Source organism: Brassica oleracea, chromosome C6 (genome assembly GCF_000695525.1).
Source record: "Brassica oleracea var. oleracea cultivar TO1000 chromosome C6, BOL, whole genome shotgun sequence".
NCBI lineage: Eukaryota > Viridiplantae > Streptophyta > Magnoliopsida > Brassicales > Brassicaceae > Brassica > Brassica oleracea.
In genome coordinates, this window is record NC_027753.1 from 20,927,230 (window position 1) to 20,929,958 (window position 2,729).

The 2,729-nt window shown below is 39.6% G+C and overlaps 1 protein-coding gene across 1 annotated transcript in view; it reads left to right on the forward strand.

Annotated features, from left to right (window-relative positions):
• LOC106297697 (glutathione S-transferase T2-like) overlaps positions 1-520 on the forward strand; it is an 896-nt gene extending 376 nt beyond the window's left edge. The window contains exons 2-3 of the mRNA XM_013733892.1: positions 29-378; positions 475-520. Of these exons, the coding sequence (XP_013589346.1) occupies positions 29-378; positions 475-520 (396 nt within the window). The remainder of the gene's footprint in view (positions 1-28; positions 379-474) is intronic.
• The last annotated feature ends 2,209 nt before the right edge of the window (positions 521-2,729 follow it).

Here is a 2,729-nt window from a genome sequence, read left to right on the forward strand (position 1 = left end):
TGCCTTGGATATCTTCTACAATGACAAGGGCATTAAGTTTAACTTGGAACATGCGTGGAGGGAGCTTAGGCATGATGTGAAATGGTCGTCCACCTATCTCGAGAAGGACAGTGGTAAGGACAAGCGCAAAATAGTTGACTCTGATGCTCAAGGGTCAGTGACAGAGCCACAAGAGAGACCCATTGGAGTTAAGGCAGCTAAGGCTGCTGGGAAGAGGAAGAAACTTGGAAAAGAAGAAGAACTAGGACAACTTAAAGAAATGATGGTCACCAAAAAGGAAATCTCAAATCAGAGTTTGCTTGCAAGTTTGGCTGCAAAGACCGAGCCACTCTCCGATATGGAAGAAGCTCTGAAAATAAAATTAATGTCTGAGATGTTGTGATAATTGATGGTTTGTTAACGATAACTTTAACTTGAGTGATGTTTGTTTATGATTTTAGTTTGCATATGCATCTTCGTTGTTCTCTATTTCAGGTACAAGACCCATGTGAGCACTGAAGACAAGTACGCTGATGTATAAGTCACGGGTTCTCATTTATCTTCAGGTCAAGTACAAGACTCATGCTAGCTTCTTTCACGTGAACCTCATCACGGGTTCTCTGTTGCCCTTTCTTCCCTTTATAAACTATGTTTGTTTGCTCGGCTTTGTAACTCTACTTCTCTTCTTCTACTACTTTCAAACCTTGTATCTCGTGAACGTGTACGCTCTACTGCTTGTTCTTCTTCTACTACTTATGAACCTTGAATCTCTTTAACGTGTATGCTCTACTGCTTCTTCTTCTACTACTGTAAGCTATCTGTTTTTTATGTACTGTAAGCAGCTTTTGTTTCTTCTAGCCATAATGTTTGAGATAGCCATAGGTTGAGATAGCCACAATGTTTGAGATAGCATTTAGATGTAATCTTGTAAAAGTGTGTAAAATATACACTTAAGTAAATCTCGATGTGTAACATTTAGATGCAAAGTAATGATTCAATTAATAAGAAAAAATGTGTCTATATATAACTATATATTATGAAAATTTTATTTTGAAGGAATTATAGTCAAATATGGGAGATGAATTCGATCAAAGATTCGATGCGGCATTCGATGAGTGTTTTGAAGATACATACAACGACATCGTGGAGAACCAAACAAAGAAACACAGAAAACGTGCATATGTCGAACGAAACCGCGAAGAGGGCCATACCCGTCTATGGAATGACTACTTCTGTGAAAATCCGACATTTCCGCCTCATTTATTTAGGCGGCGTTTCCGCATAAACAAGGAACTATTCATGCGTATTGTCGATCGCCTCTCGGAAAATGTTCCGTTCTTTCAACAAAGAAGAGATGCTGTCGGAAGGTTAGGTCTATCTCCACTACAAAAGTGTACAACAGCTCTTCGTATGCTTGCTTATGGTTGTGCAGCTGATGCCGTTGACGAATATCTCCGAATTGGTGAAAGCACAACACTTTCGTGTTTAACCAATTTCACTGAAGGCGTAATATATTTATTTGGAGAAGAGTATCTACGAAGACCCACTCCACAGGATCTTCAACGACTACTCGATATGGGAGAGATACGCGGCTTTCCTGGGATGATAGGAAGCATCAACTGTATGCATTGTGAGTGGAAAAATTGCCCAACGGCTTGGAAAGGACAATACACACGTGGATCAGGAAAGCCAACTATTGTCTTCGAGGCTGTAGCTTCACAAGATCTTTGGATATGGCACGCCTTTTTTGGTCCTCCAGGTACCTTAAACGATATTAACATACTCGATCGGTCTCCTGTTTTTGATGACGTCTTACAAGGTCGAGCTCCGAGGGTACACTACGTCGTCAACGGACACCAGTATCATTTGTCGTACTACCTCACAGACGGCATTTACCCAAAATGGTCAACATTTATCCAATCTATCTCAAACCCTCAAACTCCTGAAGCACAATTATTTGCTAAAGTTCAAGAATCAACCCGAAAAGACGTGAAGCGTGCTTTTGGAGTATTGCAAGCCCGATTTGCAATAGTGAAAAATCCGACTATTTTATGGGACAAGAGGCAAATAGGGATGGTAATGCGAACATGTCTCATACAGCACAATATGATACACTACAAGAAAACACAGTTTTAGCAAGGAAATTTAACGAGGAAAACTATTCCTCGTGAAATTTTCCTCGTTAAATTTCGATGACTTAACGATGAAATTGCGAGGAAATAAAGTTTCCTCGTAATGGCCTTGTAAAATACCGAGTAACTCTTTTCCTCGTAGAATCGTCGTAAGTTGACGTGGTTTTTCCGAGAAAAATGTGTTTCGTCGCAAATTCGTCGTAATTTTAGCATGATTTTTACGAGGAAATAACTTACGAGGAAAGAACGAGAAATCCACCAACTTAACACGTTTTTTTTGCCACCTACCTAATTTTTCGTCGTAAATTCCTAGCAAAATTCAACTACCAGATTCGAAAATTTTCTATATATATGGAGGTTTGAACATAATTTTAAGCACACCAACAAGAAAAAAAACGTGAAAAAAATGTCGGGCTTGGGAAATATTTTCGAGTTGCGGAGGTGGATGTATATGCATAGAGATGCTAACGGGAGAGTGACGAAAGAATATCTTGCTGGGTTGGAGCGTTTTATGCATCAAGCAGATTCTACACCGCTCGCCCAAGAAAGCGGTAAAATATTCTGTCCTTGTAGGAAATGTAACAATTCAAAGTTGGCAAATCGTGAAAATGTTTGGAA